Source organism: Carcharodon carcharias, chromosome 3 (assembly GCF_017639515.1).
Source record: "Carcharodon carcharias isolate sCarCar2 chromosome 3, sCarCar2.pri, whole genome shotgun sequence".
Classification (NCBI taxonomy): domain Eukaryota; kingdom Metazoa; phylum Chordata; class Chondrichthyes; order Lamniformes; family Lamnidae; genus Carcharodon; species Carcharodon carcharias.
The window spans coordinates 50174131-50200572 of record NC_054469.1 but is presented as its reverse complement, the minus strand read 5'-3'; the positions used below and the strand labels follow the sequence as shown (position 1 = coordinate 50200572).

The 26442-nt window shown below is 40.9% G+C and overlaps 1 protein-coding gene across 10 annotated transcripts in view; it reads left to right on the top strand.

Annotated features, from left to right (window-relative positions):
* svila (supervillin a) overlaps positions 1-26442 on the top strand; it is a 317393-nt gene that overhangs the window by 129041 nt on the left and 161910 nt on the right. For 8 of the 10 annotated variants that reach the window (XM_041183456.1, XM_041183460.1, XM_041183457.1 and 5 more), the window contains exons 3-6: positions 1667-1730; positions 10462-10550; positions 22776-22833; positions 23053-23204. In XM_041183456.1, coding sequence (XP_041039390.1) covers positions 22826-22833; positions 23053-23204 — 160 coding nt within the window. In that variant the 5' untranslated portion in view covers positions 1667-1730; positions 10462-10550; positions 22776-22825. The remainder of the gene's footprint in view (positions 1-1666; positions 1731-10461; positions 10551-22775; positions 22834-23052; positions 23205-26442) is intronic. The other 2 variants (XM_041183461.1, XM_041183462.1) reach the window with 2 other exon arrangements.

Sequence of the window (26442 nt, the reverse complement as noted above, 5' to 3'; positions counted from 1 at the left end):
GTTAATTGCTGCTTTGCAGTCATTGTGCGGAGTAATGAGCCTAAGGCCTCTAGATCTCTCTTCACTTTATCCTAAAATGTTTCAACGTCGTTCCAGGATGTAGCACATTTATTCATTCCACGTGCAGTACTTTGCACCTGTTCATATTGAAATTCAGCTACATTGTATTGCTGTCTACTTGAACTTGGCCATAATTCTCTCCACAGTCAAATAGCTACTGACTCACTAAGGTCATGTGGAGAATAGCAACTTGAATCTTTCAGCAAGTTTAAACTGAAACTTGTGCCTCTTAGTTTGGTATCATTCCAAACTTTGCATTGAATTTCTAAATCCAAATTTTTATTTTTGTAGACCTGGACATCAACAGCTTTAAGCTTATCTAGCATTCTTTCATACAAAACTTTGTCAAATGCTTTTTTAAGACTAGGTATGCCACATTTTCAGGCTTTACCTGTCTCTCATACTCGTGCTATCTCCCCCTCCCATTCCACATCCCTGCCTCATGCTTGCTCACACACTTCTTGTAGAGTCCAAACAGCCTTGCTCACTGCTCTGATGCAGACACAATGCCAAGAGGGTGATGACCCCTGAATTGGTAAAGTTGATGCTGGCTCCACCCCTGACCTGAGATGTGCTGCTGCAGCTTTAACTTCAAAGGGGTAAGCCCTTTAAACTCTGAAAAGCATTTTTACTTGCCTTTTTTTAAACTCTTCCAACCTCTATGACTTCCCCCTGAAGTGTCCTTGTAACCGTGCAGCTGGTAAATTCCAACACCCTTTGGGGAAAATTCAAAAAGTTTTGGGAGACGGGCTATAATAAGCTCGCAATGTTGTTAATTGGACTCATAATTGGTGCAGAGGTGTTCGGAAACCTTTAGGAGTATCGGGCAGGGCAGAAAAGGAGGTGGGACTTCTGACTGCACAATCTTGCAGCCAATTTAATGTTTTTACTAGCCGATCTAGGATGGGAAAATCCAGGCCCAAGTGTTGTTCAGCAGCTATATTGTTTTTGGACACTTCTATGATTTAGTATTTTCACAGCAATTAAAATCATACAGGTGGAACGTCACTTTCATCAATTTGAACTAGACTCATAGACGTCTACAGCACAGGAGGAGGCTATTCAGCCCATCATGTCCATGCCAGTCAACAAAGATCTGACTACACTAATCTCATTTTCCAATGCTTGGGCCAAAGCCCTGGAGGCTATGACAACGCAAGTGAATATCTAAATACTTCTTAAATGTTACAAGAGTTTCTGACTCAGCAGCCCTTTCAGGCAGTGAGTCCCAGACTCCTAACATCCTCTGGGTGAAAAAATTTCTCCTCAACTACCCTCTTAGCCTTGTATCTCATACCTTAAGTCCATGCTTTCTGGTTATTGAACCCAATGGAAATACTAATGGAAAAGGTGCCTTCCTATCTACCCTATCTATACCCCTCAGTCTTATACACCTCTATCAGGTCCCCTCTTAACCTTCGTTGCTCCAAGGAAAACAATCCCAGCCTATTCAATCTTTCCTCATAGCTCAGACCCAAGCTTAGCTCCCATGTTTTTACTGGCACACACACAAAGAATACTTAGTGTTGTTGGTGGAAAGTAGAGAGATGATGAGGGAATGATGTGAAGGCAAGAATTAGAATTGATGCATTTTTCTTTGTTTCAGAAGTGGTGGCAGAACATCCTGTTGGACTTGGAAGAGGAATACTATTTCAAAAGAGGACTCCAAGGTACAATATTTACATTATTTACATGGGGGAGGCAATGATGTAGTGGTATTGTCGCTGGGCTAGTAATCCAGAGACCCAGGGTAATGCTCTGGGGACCTGGTTTTGAATCCCACCGTGGCAAATGGTGGAATTTGAGTTCAATAAAAATCATGATGACCATGAAACCATTGTTGATTGTTGTAAAAATCCATCTGGTTTACTATTATGCTGTTCTTACCTGGTCTGGCCTGCATGTGACTCCAGACCCACAGCAATGTGGTTGACTGAACAAGAGCAATTCCGGATGGGCAATAAATGCTTGCCTAGCCAGCAATGCCCACATCCCATGAATACATTTTTAAAAAATGTATAAACTGAGCCCATGAGAATCTTTTCCACATAATTTACTTTACCAGCATTTTCTCCCTTTGTTACCAATTTTCTCTCCTGTTCTGATTCGCTCTTGTGGTATGGTTTTGCAGACACTAGTTCCTACTTTGCTCAAATGGACATTTATCAAGCTGGAGGGGGCATTGTAACTGAGCCCAATCATTCTTAACTGCTTTCATATGCAATTCCAGCTGGAATTGTAAGGTAAGGATCGCATTCTGGAGACCTTGCTCTCCCAAGAACCCTGAATTTTCTTGTCCATCGCTTTTTAGATTGCAATCCCAAAGTCTAGTTAAAATCAGCCTGTTGAGCTTCTCGGGGTCTTGATAGTTTCAAATTCAGTGTATATTCTCCTTGTGAACTTGCTTGTGTCCACAGCAGTCCATTGGTCTTTTTGAATGCTAAACTTTATATCCAAATCTAGGTGATTAAGTAACAGTGGAAGCCAATCATCTAGTACTGGCTGACTCACCGTAACTGGAAATTGCACTTGAAAATTGACTCTAGATAATTCTATCTATGCGTATTGCTATGCCAGCTATCAAAGGCTTCCTCAGCATCCTGTTATGTGCGTAAAAATCGCAAAGATGTTCATTATAAATGGATTTACAATTTTGTCACTCAGTGGTCATGGAGAAAATCTGCAGGAATCTATTTACAGTGTTGCTATGCTTGGACGAGGGATTTAGTTCTCACTGATGTGGAAACCATGTAGACCACCACACTGAGGCTCCAGCAGGCTGTAGTTCCCCAAACCCAGACTGGGCCACACTAAAGTGTATGGGCATGCATGGCTTAAAATTGGTTGAGACTGTCAGTCACTGAAAGCACGCTTTACGTGTTGAAAGTTTTCTTCACTAATCATGGACTCATAGGAACACAGGAAATAGGAGCAGGAGTAGGCTATTCAGCCCATCAAGCCTGCTGATCATCCACCTTTTACCCCATTTTTTCCCCACCACCGCCATATCCCTTGATGTCAATAGTAGAAGTAAATTACCTAATAGAAAGGCAATGGAGTTAAGGAGATCTTCTGAATTTTATATCTGTTGTTGCTGTGAACAGTCGGTGGGACAGCAAGATGGCAAAGCTCCATAATTGTGATTATTGTGCTGTTAGATCCATTGCATTTTATACAAATGATCCAGGCCATTGCATTATAAAATTATAAAGAGGATTTTTACCTCCTCCATCAACAAGACTGTGTTAAAATGTGAAATCCAATCTCACTTGACTGTGAATGCATCCTGGCCTTGTCTGCTTGCCTCGCTCTAGGTTAGTGATCATAATATGTTAATGCGGCTACGTTGCTGAGATTTTGGCATTCATTTAAAATTTACCAGAGACTGGGAAACCTGACAGCTGAAGGGAGCCAGAGCTGCCAGATCGGGCAAGTAAATGCATCACCAGCACTGCTTCTGGACTAGGAAGGGCAGGTGTGCTTCTTCCCATCTTCCCACAAACTCTGGCTCTTCAAGCAGACCTTTTGCACTCTCTTCTCCCGAGATCAAATCTCTCCCCCTTGCCCCACCACTGAGTTTTGATCTCTCCTCCTGCACTGAACTCCTGATCTTCTCCATTGCCTCGTGGTCCCCAACTGCTGACCTGTCTCGCAAATTTTACTGCCTGGCAGTTGAGGGGCAGAGAGATATACCTATTGGCTCTTATTGGTGTGGTGCTTGAGACTTTTTCGAGAAGTTTTGGTGGGGATGGCTTTGGTGTGGAGTGGGGGAGTGGGTGGTATGTGTGAAGGGAGTAGGGTGGGTTGCTCATTACCAGTATACGCTTCCTGTTGAACAGTTCAAAAGTCATTCTCAAGTGTCTTACAGTAATTGCCACCTGCTTGCATCTGTAGCATATTCATACCCATCTATAAATTTGGACTCTGAAGAAGAGTCATATGTACTCAAAACGTTAACTCTGTTTCTCCCTCCACAGGTGCTGCCAGGCTTGCTGAGTTTTGCCAGTATTTCCTGTTTTTGTTTTAGAATAATATAATATTTTATATTACATATTTGGACAACTAATTTGTCTGAACTTCCACCTAAGACTGCTCCAGGTGAACAGTCTGGTAGTTAATCTATATTGTTATTGGTTGGGCTTTTAGAAGATGGAACAGAGTTACAACATTACCTCATGGTTGTAGAGGCAAAGTTTAATCTAGTCAGGCACAAGGTGTTCTTGCCCTGGGACAGGTTGGTCATTCTTGGAAATTTGATAGCCACCCTCTTAGAAGGCTACAACTATAGCTTTAGAAGACTATAATCTATAACTCAGTCCAAGTATATTTGCATATATTGGGGCTTATAGCAGCTATTATTGCTATGCCCTAGGCTCTTTAGTGCCCTTCAGTTCAGTTGGCTCAGGCTGTAGTCTCCCTGCAAAGAAACGTCAAAATCTGCTTCAAGCGGACAGTCAAGCGTCTTTTTTCTAGGACATCCCCTTGGGCCAACTCCAGTGTTTTGTATAGTGAAGAATGTGCATCCCGATTGGGTGAAACAAGGGAATTCCAAAGTAAATGGCTCTAAGGGAAGTTTATGCTACTTTTGGCTCTTAGGGCAGTTGAAATTTTAGACCATATGCTAGCCATACAAGTGAAATCGATCTGCATTTGCAGATTTAGCTAATACCTCAGCCCATCACATCAATAAGGAGAGTTTATTTATGTATACTATATGGCAGGAACTTTGTTGCCTTGGACCATAAATATTTTGGCCTCTCAGCTGTTGGAAGTGGACGATTCGTTTGCCTTCCTGTCCGTTCTTATAAGTGGAAAATCTATCCACAAGTGATTTGAGGACCATTCTGCAAATAAGATTAAGCTAAACTTGTTTGCATCATCGGACAATCTTGACCTTTCCTGGAACTATACAATGAAAGGAGGCTCGCTTATGCAGAAACAGGATGGCGTCTTCTTTACCTGAACGTCAGGGCTGGCCTATGCATTTTCTCCCTTTGAACTGTTCCTCTCGGCACTCATCTGACTCACTCTATACATACCAGCCCTGCCATCAGATTTTGACAATGAGTCGAGCGTGCATTCCTCTAGGCCTGCAGATGGGATCGTCTCTCACAGTGCAGGTCAGAATCTGCTTTGAGTTGAAATTATTTCGACTGATGGAATGGTAATTGAATTACGTTGACCTCTAGATCAAGGTCGCCTTTCATCAGTGGCCGTGACCTTATTTAATTCCACAAATTTTCCATTATCTGGGTCCAGCAAGTCAAATAGCAGAGGTTTGTGGAATAGGTTCTAAATGACTACATCCTCTGCCATGTGAAGTATATTATAATCTAGAATATCTGCAGTGATTGATCCTTTGTTACTTTCCAGTCTTTCTTAGTTTTCTGCTTCCCTTCTATTTTTGATACTCTTGATGTTCATTCGATACTTGATATTCAATTGTACTACAAAAGATTTGCCATTTCAATTTTAATATTCCTGCCTATCTGAGGAACTCCAGCTTTTGTTGCAGCACCATCTGGACTTAGCCAAACAGCTAATGATTAAAGTATTTCCCACATTCATGTACTGTCTGATCTGCCAGGTTTTCTTTCCTGATTTTTTTGAAGTTCCCTATTTTACCTAATTGAAATTGGCTTTTCTGTTATTTTGTTTATTTGTGTAGCTTGTTCTTCAATTTGTGTTTTGAGCCTACTATTTTATAGTTGCTGTTTCACAGGTATTCCCCGAACTCTTCCCACCTCCAGCAAGGGCATTAGCCAGGCCTGTTCATCTGAAGCCAACCGTACCTTTAGAGAGCTATTCCTGTTCCAAATTCATTCACAAGGTCTCAGAACTTCTGCGATGCATTTACCATCATTATCTCATTTTTTTATATTTGTTCTCAGAATATGGATAATATTAGTGAAGCTGTGTCTGTTGTTTATCCTAGTTGTTCTAAGAAATTGGTAGGCACTTCAGAATGCATTAAGTTTGTTATGACGTGGCAGATACTGTGTACCAGGCAGACCAAATCCACAAGGGAAACCTGGTCGTGCTATCACAATGGTTTTGCAATTTGTATTTATTACAAGAGGATGTGTGCACTGAATTCAGAAGTAATGAGCCCACCAAGACCTTTAGAGCTTTTTAAAAATTAAATTAAAATATTTATTAACAAAATTAAAGATTTCAAGCACATACATAAGGCTACGATTACTTAATACTGTAACAACTCCTAAAATTCCTAATTAACCTGACTTACAGTTACACACCCACTTCTAGGCAACAATCCAAAACAGATTTTAGATTTAAAACAAAACGAGCAAGTTAACACCGTGCCCACTTGACAGCAGAATTCCAACTGGCTTTCTCCAACTTCAGTTACTGGACATGATAGACTTATGCACAAATAGCTGGAGGCTTCTTCAAGGCTGTTTCACACACTCCTGTTAGACCTTACATGGCCCTCTCCTCACATAGCCTTTCATTCTCCTTTATATATGTTTCTCTCTCTATACTAAGAGGGGTAGATGAAATGAGAGATCTTAGCATGCAAATACACAGGTCCCTGAAGGCAGCAGTTCAAGTAGACAAGGTTGTAAAAAAGGCATGTGGAATGCTCTCCTTCACTCGCGGAAGTATAGAATATAAAAGTAAGGATATAATGTTGGAATTGTATAAAACACCAGTGAGGCCACAACTGGAGTATTGTGTGCAGTTCTGGTCACCACATTACAAGAAGAACGTAATAGCTCTGGAGAGAGTGCAGAGCAGGTTTACAAGAATGTTGCCAGGGTGAGAAAAGTGTAGCTACGAGGAGAGATTGGATAGGTTGGGGTTATTTTCCTTAGAACAAAGAAGGCTGAGAGGTGACTTGATTGAGGTGTACAAAATTATGAGGGGAAAAGATAGAGTGGACAGGATAAAATTGTTTCCCTTAATGGAGAATTCTAGAACTAGGGGACATAGGTTCAAGATAAGTGGCAGAAGGTGTAGGGGGGACATGAGGAAGAATTTTTATACGCAGAGGGTAGTAGGTGTCTGGAATTCACTGCCCAAGTCGCTGGTAGATGCAGAAACTTTAAGCTTTTTAAAAAGAGTGGATCTGCACCTAAAGTGCTGTAAGCTACAGGGCTATGGGCCGGGTGCAAGAAGGTGGGATTAGAAAAGGCACCTGGGTGTCCTCGGGCTGGCATGGACAAGATGGGCCGAATGGCCTCCTTCTGTGCTGTAACTTTTCTATGGTAATATGTAAATTCCATTGTTCCACATGTCTTTGGAACGGACCTTTCCCATAATATAAAAGCTTTCATATTGCCAATATTGTCAGTAATCGTAGGGAAAAATAAACACACTCCTTAGCCTTGCTTATCTGGCTAGTTGTAAACAGACTAACATCCCTCTGAAATCTAAACAATCCCTTCACTTATCTAAGAATGCAAATTCCCTTCATACTTTACATGCTTCTGTCGAAGGGTCATGAGGACTCGAAACGTCAACTCTTTTCTTCTCCTCCAATGCTGCCAGACCTGCTGAGTTTTTCCAGGTAATTCTGTTTTTGTTTTAGTTTAAATGGTGTGGACCAGATTGAATAGGAACAGATTCTGTCCCCTGGAGGACATTTGTGAACCAGCCATTTTTTTTAACCAAACATCAGCTTTTGAGCTTTTATTCTCCTGTGGTGTCAACTCACAAGTTGCCAGCTTTATTGAACTTTATTTCACAACTTTGAACTCTCAATCTCTGGATTGCTAATTTAATATAGCCATGACACTACTGTACCTGTATTATGCTGACTATGTGGTACCGAGACTAATCCTGAGACTGCTCTCAACTCCTTAATATTTAATTTGTCTCCAAACTCGGTTATATACTTTCCTTTATTACTGATTTGTTACTGATTTAAAGATGACCGTGGCTCTTGGTATGTTATTTTCTCTGATTTATTTTGCACCTGCTCCATGATATCCATTACCCTAATACTCAGGGGCCAAGCACAATTTTTACTCTCAACTCCTACAGAAAAAGAACATCTGTTCTCTTGCCTATACAATGTTCTATTATTTCTGCTCTCCATTTCTCTATTTTGGGTTGCACCATGGTGCCATGGCTTTCTCTGTGGCTCCTTAACTCTTGAGTTGCTATTGTCCGAATACCTATTTTACCAATCCAGCAGTGACCAGGGGCAGAAATTTTCGCTCGGCAGGCATGCACGCGCCCCACCCGCTCAAGCATGAAATGCCATGTGTTGACGTCGGTCGAGCATACTGACCTTAACGCGTAGTCGTGCGATAGTTCAGTCGGAGGGTGGGTGCTGGTGTTGGCAGCGCACCCGCCAACAATGGAAAAACCTCTTAAGGCCATTAAGTAATTAATTACCCTAAACTTTTCGCTGCCTGTCCAACCTAATGGTTGGCGGGGCAGGCGAAAAGGCCAAGTAGCCTTTGCATTTTTTTTTGGAAACCTCATCCACGGGCGGGATGAGCTTCCCAAAAGCAAATAAAAGTAAAATAGAAATTTTGCAATTGAATTAATTAAATGTGTCAGAGTCGCATGAGGGGACATGTTTTATTGCATTTTTATTTTCTTTATTTGCTTTTTTTTAACAGTACTTTATCTCCCTGAGGCAGCTCTGATCCTCAGAGAGATTATGAAGCGCTCACTCACGCGCATGCGCAAAGTTCGAGCTCGGCCGGCTCACCCTCCTCCCCCCAACTGCGTGGGCAGCACTCAGCGCTGCCACTCGCATTTCATACTGGGTGGGTCTTAATTGGCCTGCCAGTGTGAAATTGCGGTTTGGTGCCGATCACCCCCACCTGGCAAGGGCAAAATTCTGCCCCAGATTTCTGCACTGCCTCCAGTCCTGTCTTCCTACGCCAATGAATGGCAATCTACTTCCTTTCCCCTCTTGTTTTCTCTGCCTGAATTGCTCACCTCCTAGAATGAGAATTCCAAGAACCCTTTAACCATATGTCAGAGTATCAACTGCTTCTCAAGCTCAAAAATCTTGATTTCAAATTCAGTGTGGTTATCCTGAACACACAAAGCATAAAGGGCCTCCCGTTTTTCTCCTCACTGGCTTTAGCTGCCTCTCCATACTATAGTACACGGAACTGGCCTTGACATAATAGCAATTTAATTTCCCAAGCATAATTTTTGGTCAACTACCTCCAAGACTGAAAGCTCCTCTTCTCACAGTGATTGCAGGAGCAAACTTAGTTTCCTGCGTGGACTCTAGAAAAGATACTAACATTGTAAAGCATTGAGATCACATGTGAGGCATACTCCAGTTTTGCTTATTAAGCAAAGGAATGGATTCAAAGATGGTTCCAAATATTAGATCACTGAAGTGCAAAAAGCTATGGGAACTTGTGATGCGTGGATAGGGAGATGAGGTTGAAGGAAGAGCCTATTTTGAAAGGAAAGAGAAGAAAACTACTTGTATTCATATAACACCTTCAATGTCCTCAGGAGGTTCAAAAGCATTTCACGATCAACAAAGTACTTTTGAAGTGTAATTGTTTTTGTAACGTAGGGAAACTACAGTGTAACTAACGAGTTTTAGGTTATAAACTCTTATCTACCCCATTAATTAGCTTATTAAGAATAGCTTCTTGAGTTATTAGTAAGCGCAATGAATATTGATTGGCTGCAGAATTGAAAAGGAACTTGCTGATTCTTTGGCAAGGAGGTAACAATCAGTAAATGTCTCCAGAAAAGGACTTAAATGGGTGTGATGAAAGAGGTTAATAATTAGTTTAAATTTTTCCAACATATTGTATATTTACAAAATTGTAATCATTTCTGGTTATCAGTATACTTATATCATACTATATTGCTTACTACTGCAACTGGGAATACTTAAACATACCAAAAGATGCTCCTATCAGCAAAAATATTGGTTAAATTTAGCTCATGCAAATTGTGCCTCTACTGTTTGCAACAAAGAAATATTATAGCCGCATCAGTAAGTTTTTATTCAGTATTATTATCTAATACCTTGAAGATGTTGGCTTCTCACTGAGCACAATGCCATGGGAAAGAGGGATGCTCTAGTATCATGCTCAATTGTCATTTATTCATGTGTCAGCCTTAACAGCAATTATCAGGGTATTTAATTGTAAAAGGTCCTGCTACCAGTATTTCTGCTGCCTTCTTCAATTGCAACACACCACTGTCAGCAAGAGTTATGGGAGTCTGAGTTAGTTTTTTCCCTTGCAGAGCAGGATTTGAACTTGCAATCTTAACCGTGTGTGCGTGCATTTAGTGTGTCACTTACTCATTGAACAAATTTATTTATGATACTGGGATAGTTGGCTTTTGGATGTCATAGGTTTGCAAAGATACAAACCAATTTGATGGCTCAGGTGGTGAATTCAAAATGTGAAGGTCCTACCAAAATTATTTTCATTTTAGTTTCCAGAAGGAGTTTTCTTTCGAAGACAAAGAAGTTGCCAAGAAAACTAAAGATATCGACGCTAATCTACTTGCTGTACTTCCTAAAGGTTGGTAACTTTGATACTGCATTGAAGGAATTGATTTTGTTTAACTTGGTATATAAGCAACCAATTCACTTGTGAACAGTAAGATCAACAGCCTTTGGTAGAGCAAAATACTGTGGATGCTGGAAATCTGAAACAAAAACAGAAAATGTTGGAAAAACTCAGCATGTCTAGTAGCATCTGTGGAGAGAAAAACAGAGTTAACGTTGTGAGTCCGTATGACCCTTCTTCAGAAGAAGAGTCTCTGAAGCTCTGAAGAATAGTCATACGGACTCGACGTTAACTCTGTTTTTCTCTCCACAGATGCTGTTAGACCCGCTGAGTTTTTCCAGCATTTTCTGTTTTTGTTTCAGCCTTTGGTAGAGGAGAGGGTTAATAGTGAGATAAATAAAACCTACTGAGATGAATTGGATGAAATTCTGCTAGAAGGTCGTTGGACTAAAAAGTACAGAATTTAGGTACAAATTTTTATTTTCATGTCCCTATCAACTGCAGATTGGTAATGAAGCAGAACTCAGCTTCTGAGGAAGAAATTGAAGAATTCATGTATATTTCGGGATGTAACATTTAGGATAATTGTACTGTTGATGACCGAATAACCTTTCTTTCATTGAACATCCCCCACGTCGTATAAGAATGCAACTCAGTTTGATAGGTTCTGAGGGAACTAGATATTGAACAGGCATATGAGAAAGTGACAATGTAAGTTAGCAGTGTTATGATATAAGCACCTTTACAAAATATACAACAAGGCTGTAATTAATAGGAAGGGCCTTAAGTTGTATGATAGTGTCAATGACCAATCCTATATTCACTAAGTGCCCATATAGGGTGGAATCTTGTGGGCTTTAAAAATAGCAGAGTGTTGGGACCATTTCTGGGTCTTGGCTCCGCACTGGCAGCTGGCTCGGATATCTTCCTGGAGATGGCGAATTAAGACGCTGCCTCTGGGTCCACCTTCCAATTCAGGATGATAGGTGGGCTCCTGAGGCTGCAGGACCCAATCAGATGGTCCGTAACCTTGGAAGGTTGGCAGCCCCACAGCCAGAGGCGGGGCCTGATGCTGCAGGATGAGGACTGCGAGGTCACCTCTATCACCGTCTGAAGATCTATTCAATTTAATAAAAAATACAATGGCCACAGCTGCCAGGCCACCCTTGTGGAGGAGAGAGCCCTTTGCAGGGTGTCTGCTGGCCGCAGCTGCGGGCCACTAATGGCTGTGGCTCTGGTGGGAAGGGGGGTTTTAAGCAAGGAGACCTTGGGGGTCCCTAGGCCAGTTGCAGGCAAGCTGCCTTCAGGAACCCTACCAGGCTTGGCCCTCAATGGGGAGGCCCATCCACTGCCGGGAAGATCCTAACAGCATGCCCAATCAGTCCACAGATGGGTAGTTAATTAGGTTGACTAGCCACTGCTGGCGGGCAGGTAGCCTCTGCTGTTGCTGACCCACCTCCAGTAAGATCACCTTAAAATTAACCTTATCCTGTATCCTATGCAGGGTGGCAGCTGTGTAGAATTTGTCTTGGTCTTTGCACTGCAAGGAGCTTCTGGAATTATCAAACTTTTTTCTGCAACAGCTAAAATTTAAGAGCATCTAAATAGTGGAAACAATATTCCTATGAGGAATTAGATAAGATAACTTCTTAATCCAAGTGAAAAGGGACAAATCTAGTTTTAAAACCCTGGGTGAGCTGTAAGCACTGTTTTTCCGAAATGCAAATCCCCTTGGCCGCTGAGCCGAAGCGCATTTTTCTGAAAATCTGCAAATCTAACTATCTTATATAGGGGGCTAAAGCACTGGTTGTAATTCTGGACTCAACACAGAGAATGTGCCCCTGGGGAGCTGTAATTGTACAGTATACCCTTTGGCACTGACCTATGTATGTGAACGGCAAGCTCTTAGATCAGCTGCCTTTGATTTTTGCATTTCGGCAAAACGGTCCTTACAACTCATCCAGAGTTTTAAAACTAGAACTCATTTGTCCCTTTTCATTCAATAATACCATCTACATTGAATCAGAGGATATTGTCTTTGGTGGATTGGATTGATACTGGAACATCTAGTGTAGTCTACCCTCACAAATTTTACACTACTTTGGCACCACAGTCTTTGGAGAATGCAGAATAACGAAGCGTTAGATTAACTTCCTGGTAGAGTCCTCATTTTAAAAATAATATACAACCTTCACACATCATCATTTCCACATATTCTTTCCAGCAGAGTCTGCAAAGGTATAGTTTGAGAAGAGGAGTGAGTGTTAAATGGCTAGATTTCAGTTTAGCTTCAGATCAAAAATGAACTGGTGGAATACTACAGAATTTGGGCATTGTTTGGTATAAGAGAAAGGATCACCTATTTATAATGTCACGTTGATCTCATGTGCATGATCAGGTTCTGTGCAAATAATGTGCTGGGCTATATTTCTGTGGTATGTGGAGGATGGGTATTATTTGAAGCATCTGACAGATGGCAATCTCCTTTGTTACCCTTAGTTAATAAGCTGTGATAGAAATATAGTACTACAATACAGTAGTTTTCGACATGTTTGTGCCCTCTACCATACTTAATGTCTGCATTAAAATGTTGCCTTTAAAGAGCAATGATGCAGACATTTGAATTAGGCTAGAATCTGGGGCATGAAGGAAGTGCTTTATGTTATTTTTAGTGTATTGTAGAGTGCTGTGTTACTTCACTTAGGGCACAAACATAGCGGTCATGACCACATTTGCAATGAATGGTGTTACATAATATGGTTTTTATTGGGTGTCCTAACTGAAGGTGCTAATTTGAAGGAACTCATCAGGAAATTTATTTTGGGATCTCAAGTTCAAATCACAGCAGTGATTTCTAGGGGAGAACTTCATTCACATGGTGTCATTTTATACAGACTTTCATCGATTACGGGGGCATGTGGCGCTGGAGACCACTGCCTGCACGGCCTGGGCACTCAATATCAATGAAGAGTGTTAGAACTGGCATTGTGCAAACGAATTTTCCTCTACCGTCCACTGACTACCAACTCCCCATCCCAAAATCCAGCCTTTAAATTTAAAAGTATAAAAGGAGCTTGCTCTTCACTTAGTGCAGACTACCATTACAACAACAATTTGCATTTATTTTGTGCCTTTAACGTAGATAGGTATCCCACGGAGTTTCACAGGAATGTAATTGGATAAGTAAAGTTACACTGTGCCAAAGAAGGAGACATTAGGACAAGCTTGTTCAAAGAGAGAGGTTTTAAGGAGTTTCATAAAAGACCCGAGAGAGGGAGAAGGGGTTTAAAGAGGCACTTCAAGAGGCTCGGACCTAGACAAGTGAAGACATGGCCGCCAATACTGAGGTATAGGAAATGAGAGGTGCAAAGGATGCCAGAATTAGAGGAACACAGAGTTCTCCAAGTGTTGTAGAGTTGGATGAGGTTGCAGAGATAGGGAGGGGTGAAGCCAGAGAGGGATTTGAGCATAAAGGTGGTAATTTTTAATTTCAGTCAATATGAGGTAGTCAAATCAGAAGGTAATAGCAGGAACGAGGATCATCAATAAATGGGCCGAGTCAGGGAACGAGATGGGCAATATTGCAGAAGTGGAAGCAGCCAGTTTTGATGATGGAGAGGATATGGGGTTGGAAGCTCAGTTCATGGTCAAATAGAATGCTGAGGTTGCAAACTCTGGTTCAGCCTGAGATGGGGGCCGGCGAGGGGCATGGAATTGTTAACAAAGACATGGAACTTTTGACAGAAGCTGAAGATCATGGTTTCAGTCTTCCCAATGTTTACTCAAAGGAAAGCTCTGCTCATCCAATACTAGATGTCCAACAGCAGAGAGACAAGTCAGAGGTATTGGAGGAATTGAGAGAGCTGGTAGTGAAGTAGGGCTGGGTACTGTCAGTGTACATGTAGAAAACTTTTGGATGATGCCATTCAGGAGCAGAATGTTGATGTAAAATAGTCCACCCTGATCCCACTTTGCTGCCCTTTCCTCGTACCTCTTTATATTCTTCTTACTTTTTAAAATGATATTGCATGAACCCTCAGTAGCCACTTTCCATGCCTTGATAATCTCAGTGGGAAAAGATTCTTCTAAACTTCCCCTTCATAATTCCTAAATCAATGCCACTCATTACTGATTTATCAGCCAGTAATATGTTTTGTCCCATGGGATAATGTACTAGGTTAAAAAAGCACTTCAGCGATTGGTGAGATTAGAGCTTTTTAAACTGCCTATTTCATCTTTATCATCAAGCACATTTCTACTCCCACATTCCAGCTCCATTTCTATTTTAGAAATTAAATAAATTTTTGAAACCTATATCCAAGGTCCCCTGTGAAAATGTTACTGGTTCACTGGGTGTGACTTTATTACAGCACTTTGGCAATTATTCTACCTGTGAACTTTCCAATCAGCCTAGTACAACAAAAGCAAACCTTATGAAGCTACAAAAACAACAACTTATATAGCCCTTTAAGGTAATGAAGCATCCTGAAGTGCTTCACAAGAACATTATAAAAGAAAGTATGATACCGAGCCACAAAAGGAGATATTAGGCAAATGACCAAAATCTTAATCAAAGGGGTAGGTTTTAAGAAGTGTCTTAAAGGAGAAAAATGAGGTAGATATGCAGAGAGACGCAGGGTGGGAATTCCAGAGCATGGCCACCAATGGTGGAGCGATTATAATTGAGAATGCACAAGAGACCAGAATAGAGAAGCACAGAAATCTCAGAGGGTTGTGAGGTTGGATAAGATTATAGAGATAGGGAGGAACAAGGCATGGAGGGATTTGAAAACAATTTTAAAATCAAGTCATTGCTTGACTGGGAGCCAGTGTAGATCAATGAGCACAGGGGGATGGGGAAATGGGGCTTGCTGCAAGTTAAGTCACGGGCAGCAGTGTTTATGGAGCTTCGAATGTGGAGACCAGCCCAGAAGTGTGTTGGACTAGTTAAGTCCAGAAGGAATGAAGGCACAAATGAGGATTTCAGCAGCAGATGAGCTGAGACAGGTGAAGTCTAGCGATTTTACGGAGATGGAAATAGTCGGTCTTAGAGATGGCACGAATATGAGGTCAGAAGCCCATCTTGGGTCAAATGTGACATCAAGGTTGCAAACTGGCTTATTCTCAGACTGTTGCCGAGAAGCAAGTCGGTAGCTAGGGATCGGAGTTTGGAGTGGCAACTGAAAGCAATAGTTTTGGTCTTCCAATCTTCAATTGGATCAAATTTCTGCTCATCCAGTACTTGATGCCAGTAAAGCAGCTGATAATTTAGCAATAGTGGAGGAGTTGAAAGAGTTGGGTATGAGATAGAGCTAGTTGTCATTAACACGTGAAAACTAATGCCGTGCCTTTGGGTGATATCGCCAAAGGGCAGCATGTGGATGAGAAATTGAATGGGGCCAAGGATTGATCTTTGGGGGACACCAGAAATAATGGTGCAGGAGCAGGAAGGGAAGCCATTGCAAGTGATTCTTTAGCAACAATTAGATAGGTAAGAATCTAAGCTATTTTGTTTTCTTAAAAAGGTTATCATAAAATTCCAGAGTATATTTATCTTTTCCCCTCTTCTCCAGTGCAATAATTAAATTGTTCAGGATTTTGGAAACAAGGAGCTTATTAAAGCTTGAAATATAAGCTACTTCACTACATAATGCCATTGTATGACCAGAAACTGCGTGGAGATGATGCCAGATGACCCCCACAGTTAAAGCAGCGTTTCTTAGGAAACCTGGGTTAACTCGGGATTTCCCAACCAACTTCTGAAATGCTTGTTTTAAGCATGAAGCAGATATTGAATTTCAATTTTGAATTTGCTAAATAGGAAATGTGACTTAAAAATTCTATACTCGTAGTAAACTAGTTTAAATGGTTTACAATTTGACTTATGCAAACAAGGATTTGAACATTATATAATAAGGATTCCAATTCGACCTGCCTCTCTGAATTGGTCCCATGTAATACGGCACTCTCACTTTAGGAATTACTTTGTGGTAATGATAACAATCTTGTAGGTACCAATTTTACAATGCTTGTACTTATAGAAAGCCTCATGTAGGATAGCTATTTGCATCTACAGTACAAAATTGACCAAGGATAGCATAGTTGAAGCATTTAGCACAAACAGCCACTCAAAATACAGTTTGAAAATGGAGATTTTGAGCATTGCTGGCTAGGCCAGTATTTGTTTCCCATCCTTAATTGCCCTTGAAAAGAAGGTGGTGAGCCATCTTCTTGAATCACTATTCATTGTAGATACACCCACAATGCTGTTAGGGAGGCACTTCCAGAATTTTGACCCAGAGACAATGAAGGAATGGCGATATAGTTCCAAGTCAGAATGTGTGTGGCTTGGGGGGAACTTGAAGGTGGTGGTGTTCCCATGCAGCTCTGTCCTTATCTTTCTAGGTGGTTGAGATTGCATGTTTAGGACATGCTGTCAAAGGAGGCTTGATGAGTTGCTGCAGTACACCTTGCAAATGACACACCACTGCCACTGTGCGTCGAAGGTGGAGGGTGTATAGGGTGCCAAACAAGCAGACTGCTTTGTCTTGGATGGTGTTGTAGCTGCACTCATCCAGGAAAATGGACAGTAATCATCACACTCTTGAGCTGTACCTTGTAAATGATGGACAGGCTTTGGGGAGTCACAAGGTGAATTACTTGCTGCAGAATTTACAGCCTCTGACCTGCTCTTGTAGTCATAGTATTTATATGGCTGGCCCAGTTAAGTTTCTGGTCAATAATAACCCCCAAGATGGTGATAGTGGTGGATTCAGCAAAGGTAATGATGTTGAATGTCAAGGTAACATGTTTAGGTTCTCTCTTGTTGGAGATGATCATTGTCTGGCACTTGTGTGACGCACATGTTACTATCCACTTGTCAGCCCAAGCCTGGATGTTGTCCAGGTCTTGCTGCATTTGGACTTGGACCTGCTTCAGTATCTGAGGAGTTGTGAATGGTGCTGAACATTGTACAATCATCAGCAAATATCCTCATTTCTGATCTTATGTTGGAGGGAAGGCTATTGATGAAGCACTGAAGATGGTTGGCCCTACAACACTGCCCTGCAGAACTGAACTCTGCAGCGATATCCTGGGATGATTTACTTCAAACAAACACAACCATCTTAGTATGACTGCAACCAGTGGAGAGTTTTTCCTCTGATCCCCCATTGACTTCAATTTTGCTAGGGCTCCTTGGTGAGACTGGGTCAAATGCTGCCTTGATGTCAAGAGCAGTCACTCTCACCTCACTCCTTGAGTTCACCTGTTTTGTATATGTTTGGACCAAGGCTAGTAAGCTCAGGATCTGAGTGGCCTTTGCAGATCCCAAAATAACATCGAGCAGTTATTGCTGTGTAACTGCCCCTTGTTAACACTGTTGACTTCCCTTTCCATCATTTTGCGATGATCGAGAGTAGACTGATGGGGTGGTAATTGGCTGGTTTGGATTTGTGCTGCTTCTTGTGAATAGGCATACCTGGGCAATTTTTCACATTGTCAGATTGATGCCAGTGTTATAGCTGTACTGAAACAACATAGCTAGGGATGCGGCTAGTTCTGGAGCACAAGTCTTCGGTGCTACTGCCAGAATGTTGTCAGGGCCAATTATCTATGCAGTATCCAGTACTTCCAGCAATTCCTTGATATCAGGTAGAGTGAATTGAATTGGCTGAAGACTGGCATCTGTGATGCTGGGGATCTCCAGAGGAGGCAGAGCTGGGTCATCCAGCTTCAGCCTTGCCTTTTACACTGATGTGCTCCCCCATTATTGAGGATGGGGACACTTGTGGAGCCTCCTCCTCCAGTTGGTGGTTGTTCACCCCCATTCATGACTGGATGCAGCAGAACTGCAGAGCTTAGATCTGATCAGTTGTTTATGGTATCACTCAGCTGCCACTCTTTGGCATGCAAGTAGTCTTGTGTTGTAGCTTCACTACATTGATACCTCATTTTTAGGTATGCTTGGTGCTGCTTCTAGGATGCCTCCCATAATCTTTATTGAATCGTTGATTCTTTGGCTTGATGGTAATGGTAGAGTGCATGATATGCCAGGCCATATGATTAAAGATTGTGGTTGAATACAATTCTGCTGCTGCTGATGGCCCCTCATGGATGCCCAGTTTTGAGTTGCTAGATCTTGTTTTGAATCGATCCCATTCATCATGTGGTAGTGCCACACAACACCATGGAGAGGATCCTCAATGTGAAGATGGAACTTCTTCTCCAGAAGGACTGTGTGGTGGTTACTTCTACCAATACTTTCATGGACGTTTCACCTGCAACAGGTAAATGGTAAGAGTGAAGTCAAGTAAGTTTTTCCGTCTTGTTGGTTCCCTCAGCAGAGGTCTGGAATCTCTGCCCTTCAGGACTCAGTCAGTGCAATCAGCAGCAGTACTACCGAGCTACTATTGGTGTTGGACATTGAAGCCCCCCCACTGGAGTACATTCTGTGCCTTTGCCACCCTCAGTGCTTCTTCCAGTTGATGTTCAACATAGAGGGATATTGATTCATCAGCTGAAGGGGTAATGGAAGCAGGGGTGGTGGTAGGTGGTAATCAGCAGGATGTTGCTTTGCCAATGTTTGACTCAATGCCATGAGACTTCATGAGTTCTGAGTCAATGTTGAGGACTCCCAGGGCAACTCTGACTCGACTGCATATCACTGTGCATACCCAGGACATCCCAGTGATGGTTGTGTATGAGTATGACATACTGTGAGTATGACTATGTCAGGCTGTTGCTTGACTAGTATGTGGCACAGCGCTCCTAATTTTGCCACGAGTCTCCACATGTTAGTTAGGAGGGCTTTGCAGGGTCAACAGGGTAGCTGCGCCATTGTTGTTTCTGTTGCTTGGGCCAATGCTGGGTGGTCTGTCCAGTTTCATTCCTTATTGACTTTGCTGTAGTGGTTTGGTACAACTGGGTGGCTTGCTAGGGTATTTCAGAGGGCATTTAAGAGTAAACTACATTGCCGTGCGTCTGGACTGGTATGTAGGTCAGACCAGTAAGGACAGCAGATTTCCCTCTCTAAAGAATATTTTGTGAACCAGGTGGTTTTCATGACAATCGATTATTTCACGGTCACCATTACTGAGACTAGCTTTTAATTCTAGATTTCTTAATTAATTGAATTTAAATTATACCAGCTGCTGTGGTGGAATTTAAAGCCGTGTCCTCCAAGCATTAGCCTGGGCCTCTGGATGACCTGTCCAGTGGCATTACTACTATGCCACCACCTCCCCAAATTACCAAGCCTGGCAGAAAATAATTTAAGTGAAGAGAAATAAAGAGCAAGAAATATCATAAATCTGCTTCTTTTTCCCTCCCAAGCTGTCGAATAGTATTTTTCATTAACACGATCAATTTTTCAGAAATGTTGCACATATGTGCTTTTTCAAATATGTTCTTGGATTACTGTACTTAATTCACGATGAAAAGAGCTGACAGCTGGGGTCTTGCATTTTTTCTAAATATGGTTCGCATAACAGCGCAACATGAAATACTGTGACAAGGACAGATTTCACTCTGAATTGCCCTTGGCTATTGAGAACACAAAGGTTTGGATAATTAATATTAGAGTATGACCAGAAGATTACTAATTTACCTACAACCTATTGAACGCTCCAGCAAGAAGCTATTAATTCCTTTTAAAATACCTCTGTACACTAGACAGGAGTTCAGAGAGGAGCAGTTGCACAAATTAGAAAACAACAAAAACTTGGATTTATATAAATTTTCCTTACATGGAAAGGACATTTCATCGAAATTTACCGATTAGCAAGTAATAAGGACATGGAATGACAGGGGGACAAAATAGATTGAAGTGGAGTTTAGGCGTAGGGCTGAGAGCGAATGGAAAGAGAAATCACTGGTAACTCTGAAAAAGTGTTTCGCAAATGAGTTTCAAAGGGTATGGGAATGGTGATTGAAGACCAGCCAGCACCACTGCTATCAAAGAAGATTTGGAGTAAGAAGGAAATTAATGCCAGAGGAGTGAAAATAATAAACAGGGGTGTAGGGCTGCAGGAATCCAGGGAGTAGGGCAACATGAGGCCATGTGTACATTTGGTAAGGGCCGTGGTAATGGAATTGCAAGTCATCGAATGGATAAGGGCATTGTAGTGTTCTGGATGAATTATAGTTCTTAGATGTTGGAAGTGAGAAGGTCAGCTAGGAGAGCTTTAGAAAAGCTTATCTTGAGGTGAGCAATGCGTAAAACCATTCTTTTGGACAGATACAGAATGTTGTAATATAGTTGTAGGAACTCTGAGATTCTTAACACAAACTTCCATGTGTATTCTAAGTGTCAGCATCCCTTATGGAGTTTCCCACTCAACTCAATATTGTTTATTTGATGTTGACGGAAGGGGAATATAACATTCTAGCAACGGCAAGTATGGACTTTGCAAAGCACTGAAGTTGTCAAAGTTGTCAGTGATGATCAGTAGGGACCCTGCTTTGCAATCCTTATTTGCAGGTGGGTAGGCATTCTAGAGCTACTGACTTGGTCTTTTGAAGTATTTCAGGCAAAAGAACATTTGTCATCCCTTGACCATTCTTAATGCCATCATCCATGGAAAAAGGAAGATAGCCGTTTAAAACAAGAATAGAGCCAGGTGTAAGTTCCTGAGCTACTTTGTGAAGATATTGCTGTCATGGGCACTTAGCTTTTACCTAAGTAAGAAGGTCTTGGGTTCGAGCTGCACTCCAGAGAGTTGAGCACATAATCTAGATTGGCACTTCAGTACTGCACTGAGGGAATGCTTCACTGTCAGATGCCTTCTTTTATATGAGATGTTAAACTTTCTGCCCTCTCAGGAGGATATAAAAGATGCCGTAATAGTGTTTGAAGAATACTCGAGTTCCGCCAGTGCCCTAGCCAACTTTTATCCCTCAGCCAACACTTAAGAAAACAAACGATTTAAGAAAACAATTAGTTCATTAATGTTTATCGGACCTTACTATGTGCGAATTGGCAGCCACGTTTCCCAAATTACAACAGTGACAACACTTCAGAAGTATTTAATTGGTTGTAATGCATGTTGGAGCAATGTGAAATTGTTAAAAGGCTCCATATAAATGCAAGTTTGTTCTTTCTATGTACACATTTCCTTTATTTCAAAAGCTTTGAACCTGTTCAACAGCTCACAAGAGGGCTAATTTCTCATAGATACTGTACTGGAGGCTGCATAAATATTTGGGACTACTCATGTACCTGTGACCATTAAGGGAATTGTGTGGGGGCAGGAAATTTAGAATAATACAAGTCAACTAACTTTGTTCTGATTGTTCACTGGATAGGTGTTATTAAAAAGTTGCCATGGCTTCCCAACCAGTAAAGAGTTCATGAACATTCCTACTAGTTTGCATTCTTTTGGAGTGCATTAGCTTATTAAAGTACAACAGCCAGGATAATAGTTATTTCCTCCAACAGCACTTGGAAGAACAGATCACTTGCACAGTGGAAACTTGTAGTAATTTTATCATCAACCGTTTATTGGAAATGTTTAACTTTCCTGTGTCAAGCAAGTGATGAGGCTTCTAAACTAATTGAGCTTTTTGATATTTGACCCAGTTTATTCAGCAAGTGGTATTCAGCTACTTAATGCACAGATGTGACACCTGACTGTCCCTGAGAGTAGAAATAGCAGAAATGAGCCTGGTGCTGGAAATCAGTGACCTTATTGGAACTTGAGAAATTTTCAGTTTGGAACTGAACTTCTGGTCTTCTGAAGAGCCATTTTGAAGCAACTTTTCTGGCGACAGTATAGGTTTCTTTCTCAAGGTCCTCCTGGATCTCCTGTAGTATTATAATAAACACAGGGTAGGCTGTGGATGGAGTGAAGATTTAGGGCAAGCTGGTAAGAGGAAATATTTGATATTTTCAGTGAAGGAAAGGATTTGAGGTGCAATAAGGTTCTATTTTCAGAATGTTTGAGAGACTGTTTGTTTTAAATATTTGGACTTGCTTTTATATTACTTATAAAAAGATGAAGCATACATAGGTATTTGTTTTTCAGGAGTAGCCTTAAGAGTAAATACAATTAAGAGAATTAAGATCAATCTGAATTATATACTTGTTTAATAAATGGGACCACTTGCCTGGAATAATCTTGTTTACTTTACAGTTGTGATGACTGAAAGGCATTATGTGTACTAACCAAAATGTTCATGAAGGTCTCATGTGGGAGGGTCTTGCATTCTGACATGCTTTTACGTATTACTATTTCTTAGTTTCAGAACTTCGAAAACTTTTTGAAGCTGGCCAAAAATCCACTGTGGAAATGAACAGGTATTGAGGGAATTTTAATAATGTTTAAGTTTGGATGGAATAACTAAAATGCCAATAAATGGGTTACACTTTAACTTGTAAGTAAATGCACTGTTGGTATCATTGAGCAGTTTAGAGTGTTTCTGCATTCCACAAATTTTCTTTGTGGATTATTTTCTGAAATTGTTTTATAGGCTATGGCTTTTTCAACGTTTTCAATTCTCAAACTATTCTGTACAGGAAAGAAAGAATTGCAAGACGCTTGGAAGGAATTGGAAGTGAGACACAGCCAGTGCTGTTACAGAATTGTCGTGAATTAGTTACTCATCGCCTCCTAGAAGAAGATACTCCTAGATACACACGAGCTTCTGATGCTTGCAGTCCACCCCTAGGTAAGGAGGTTTTTATATTTGCGTCCAATGGAATTCTTCACTCAAAACATTTCCAGCTTGTATAGAAACTCTAAAATTTCCCGTTGAAGATGATGGAGTAATTTTAGTTATCGAATTTGAGAACTGCAAAACATTTTTTTAAAAAAGGTACAAGCATCTTCTTTCCAGCCTTATGGTAAATGATAAAAATAGCCTTCCCTTCTATCCTCCTAGAACATTATACGTTTCTGAAGTAAATTATGATTGACCATTAATTGATGTCAAAACTGGATCATGTACTTGTGTAAAAGTGTTGCCAACTTTACAAACAAGTTACCACTGATTGATTAGCTGTGCTAACTGAAGTAAGGTGATAAACCATCTTTGGTTTTGTCTTTAATAAAGTAAGATGATAAAATATGCTCAGCATGTTATAATTGGTCTCATCATTAAGACCGGAACCACAAAGGGCGGTAGAAGTTTGCAACACTCTTCTGCAGATGTCAATTGATGCTAGATCAGTTGTTAATTTTATATCTGAAATTAATAGATCTTTGGTTAAACAAAGGTATTAAGAGATATGGGCAAAGGTGGGTATATGGAGTTAGGTCACAGATCAGCTACAATCTCATTGAATGGGCACAACAGAGTCGATGGTTTAAATGGCTTACTCTTGTTGCTATGCTCCCAACATTAGAATTGAAAAGAATGCCTTTTTGTGCTTTTAATAATCTTGAGATTCCTTTGTTCTAAGGCCCAATTTCAAATAAACAATGCTCATAAATCCAATTATAACTGGAGTAGCTTAAGAAAGGGTTAATAATAAGTACACTGAAGGGGAAAAGTATTCTGAAATAGTAAGTTCAAGAGCGGGTATGAGACATGTACCTGGGCAGGTTAAGGAGAAGGATACAGAAGAATAAATACAATGAAAAAATGTACTAATCAGCATCAAGTTTACCACTTTTACATGCCAATATGTGAGGCATTAGGAAATAAATCAGGAGATCTAAAGATATTTAAGAGAAACATGGCACTGTAGTGTTATGGAAACTTCACTTATAACATTTACAGGAAATAAAGGGTGGCCTTATTAATTATAAGGATACCAGTATAGCTGTAGAAGAGAAAGTTTTATTGACCCAGATGGATGCCTCAGTTTTAACCTACCCACCCAATGGGAATAGGACAGGTTGGGGTTGACATCCCTTTTGCACACTGACAAATTTTATTCTCCATTGAAGCCAGTGGAGCGTAAAATGAGGCAGGCTGTACATTGGGCATCTGACCCATTGTGCGAGTAAGCATAAAATGCAGGCTGGAATATATTATGATCACTGAATAGAAAGATGAATGTCCAGAATGAAAATTGTAGGCAGTTTAGAGATTTTCCAGTAGTAATGGTAATTTTAGGGGTTAAACTACACTGAAATAGACTGGGGTAAGACAGATGTTTGTGGTCATAATGGAGTGGACTTCTGGGAATACAGTGTTAACCGAGGTAGATGTATGTATGAATGACTATAATAGAGCTCAACAGGGATGTTCATGAGCCACTACTGGAGATGAGCATTCAAAAGGACACATTATTAAAGTTAATGGACCCAAAACATTATTTAAAAGCTCACCAGGCCCAGGCAGAATGCATCCTAGACTAAAATTCTGAAAGAGGCTGAGAAAGAATCAGTAGAGCCACTGACCATAATTTTTCCAAAAGTCTTTGAAAACAGAGACAGAGCACTGCAGGATGCTACATATTACATTCCTGCTGAGAACAGGAGGAAAATTGACTAGATAAGACATTTGTGGATACATGGAAAGAGCACAGTGAAATTTCACAGGTTTGAAATGTTGTAGTTCTGAAGAAAGACTCAAAAAAACAAAAACCCAAAACCTTTTTCTGGAACAGAAGGTTAAGGGGTTGAACAAATGTTGTTATGATCAGGTGAGGAGGGGTCTGATGGCTCCCTTCTTTGCCCTCTCCTTGTTTGACTGCAATAGGTTTTTGTTTGAAAAGAATATTTGCCAACTCAATGAATTGATGCACTGTGATCATAAAAAAACCCAATAGGACGGATTTTCTTGAGTTTAATAAGAAAAGAGGTTAGTTTTATTATACTTAAACTAATCTAAGTAAAATACAATACACACCAACTTATATGAGCGCACACAAAAATAGATTACAGAATGGGTGAGGATAGGTTGAGCAAATTAGAGCCCATTAAATACGGTAAAAGAGTATACACTTTGTAGGTAAGTGACTCAGCTGGATTCATGCTGAATTCGATGGCCTTGATGCTTCCGATTTAAAGATGTAGATGACTGAGTTGGTTGTTAGAACCATAGAACACCACAGCACAGGAAATAGGCCATTCGGCCCTTCTAGTCTGTACCAAAATATTATTCCGCTTGTCCCATTGACCTGCACCTAGTCCATAATGCTCCAGACCTCTCCCATCCATGTATTTATCTAATTTATTCTTAAAACTTAAGAGTGAGCCCGCATTTACCACGTCAGATGGTAGCTCGTTCCACACTCTCACCACTCTCTGAGTGAAGAAGTTCCCCCTAATGTTCCCCCTAATCCTTTCCCCTTTCACCCTAAAGCCAAGTCCTCTCACGTTTATTTCTCCTAATCTAAGTGGAAAGAGCCTACTCGCATTTACTCTGTCTATACCCCTCATAATTTTGTAAACTTCTATCATATCTCCCCTCATTCTTCTACACTCCAAGGAATAAAGTGCTAACCTGTTTAATCTTTCCCTGTAACTCAACTCCTTAAGACCTGGCAACATCCTGTCCTTCAGGAGACAAAGCTATGGGTTGAGTTCTTTCTTTAAAATCCCTGTCTGCTGTATCTGGAGTCAACAATAGCAGACAGGGCCCAAAGCTTGTGGAGAGAGAGGGGCAGGCGGTCACTTAATTTCTCAGCTGCTTGTGCGGTTCTGCAGGGAAAGCTTAAAATGCACAAAGCAGATAGCTTTCCTTTCTTTTTAGTTTCTGGCAAATTCACACCTCTTTGTGTACTACTGCCACCTACTGTATCGGAGGAAGACATGCAACACAATATAAAAAAAATTCTGTGCGCTAATCCTGTGAAGTATAAAAAAGACAACATGACTTTATGAATACCCCAATACCCAAATCTAACTGCTAAAATACTAGCCACTTTATCACACTCTATGCCCTTCTGAATTAGGCTGCATAGTTCCCCTTTCAGCTGCAAAGTTAGTAGTGTAATAAAACAAGTTCCACCAAT